The sequence below is a fragment of the Apaloderma vittatum genome, unplaced genomic scaffold (assembly GCF_000703405.1).
Source record: "Apaloderma vittatum isolate BGI_N311 unplaced genomic scaffold, ASM70340v1 scaffold11117, whole genome shotgun sequence".
In the NCBI taxonomy this organism is placed as follows: Eukaryota; Metazoa; Chordata; class Aves; order Trogoniformes; family Trogonidae; genus Apaloderma; species Apaloderma vittatum.
The window spans coordinates 13,086-13,683 of record NW_009724552.1 but is presented as its reverse complement, the minus strand read 5'-3'; the positions used below and the strand labels follow the sequence as shown (position 1 = coordinate 13,683).

At 60.0% G+C, this 598-nt stretch overlaps 1 protein-coding gene across 1 annotated transcript in view; it reads right to left on the bottom strand.

Moving 5' to 3' along the window:
• Positions 1 to 103: 103 nt before the first annotated feature.
• The window catches only part of LOC104276290 (protein FAM208B-like), a gene marked incomplete at its 5' end in the record, with an annotated part of 12,406 nt that continues 11,911 nt past the window's right edge, over positions 104 to 598 (bottom strand). Inside the window, one exon of the mRNA XM_009872547.1 lies at positions 104 to 590. Within this exon, the coding sequence (XP_009870849.1) occupies positions 104 to 590 (487 nt within the window). The remainder of the gene's footprint in view (positions 591 to 598) is intronic.

Here is a 598-nt window from a genome sequence, read left to right as displayed (position 1 = left end):
CAGGATCCCCTCCCTGCTCCTGCTGACAGCAAAGCAAAACCAAACCACCTGCTCCAGACATCCAGCCAAAAGACATTCCCTGCAGACGTCCTTCCAGCCTGACTTACCCGTGCAGGGCGCGGATGACGGTCTTCTCCAGGGCGTCATTGGTGTACCTGCTGTCCAAATGGAAGAGATATTCCGCTTCCCAACGGCACGTCACCGTCAGGGACTTGTCGCAGACGTTCACCGTGTGGCACCTGCTGAAGTCTTCCCTCAGCCTGGGGGAGAGCGGTTTGCTCCTGGGCCTCATCGCCACGGCCTCGAAGGGCCGCTGCGGGTGGGTGCTGTTCTGCTGGTGGCGGAAAGGCAGGACTTTGCCAACCAAAGGTCCTCCTTGGGCGTTCCTCATCCCGTTTCTGGAGGGGACTGGGCCAGGGTAGGGGGCACCTCTGGGATACGCGTGTTTCTTTGAGTGTTCAGGCATCTGCGAGGCGTACGAGTGCTCGGCGGAGATGAAGGAGTGCTTGTTCGCCTCAGCAGCTTCTAGAGTCTCTCTTGGAGGCAAGGCGTGGGGTTTCGCAAGGCTGGGGCTCCCAGGGGTCTTTCTGCTGGAAAT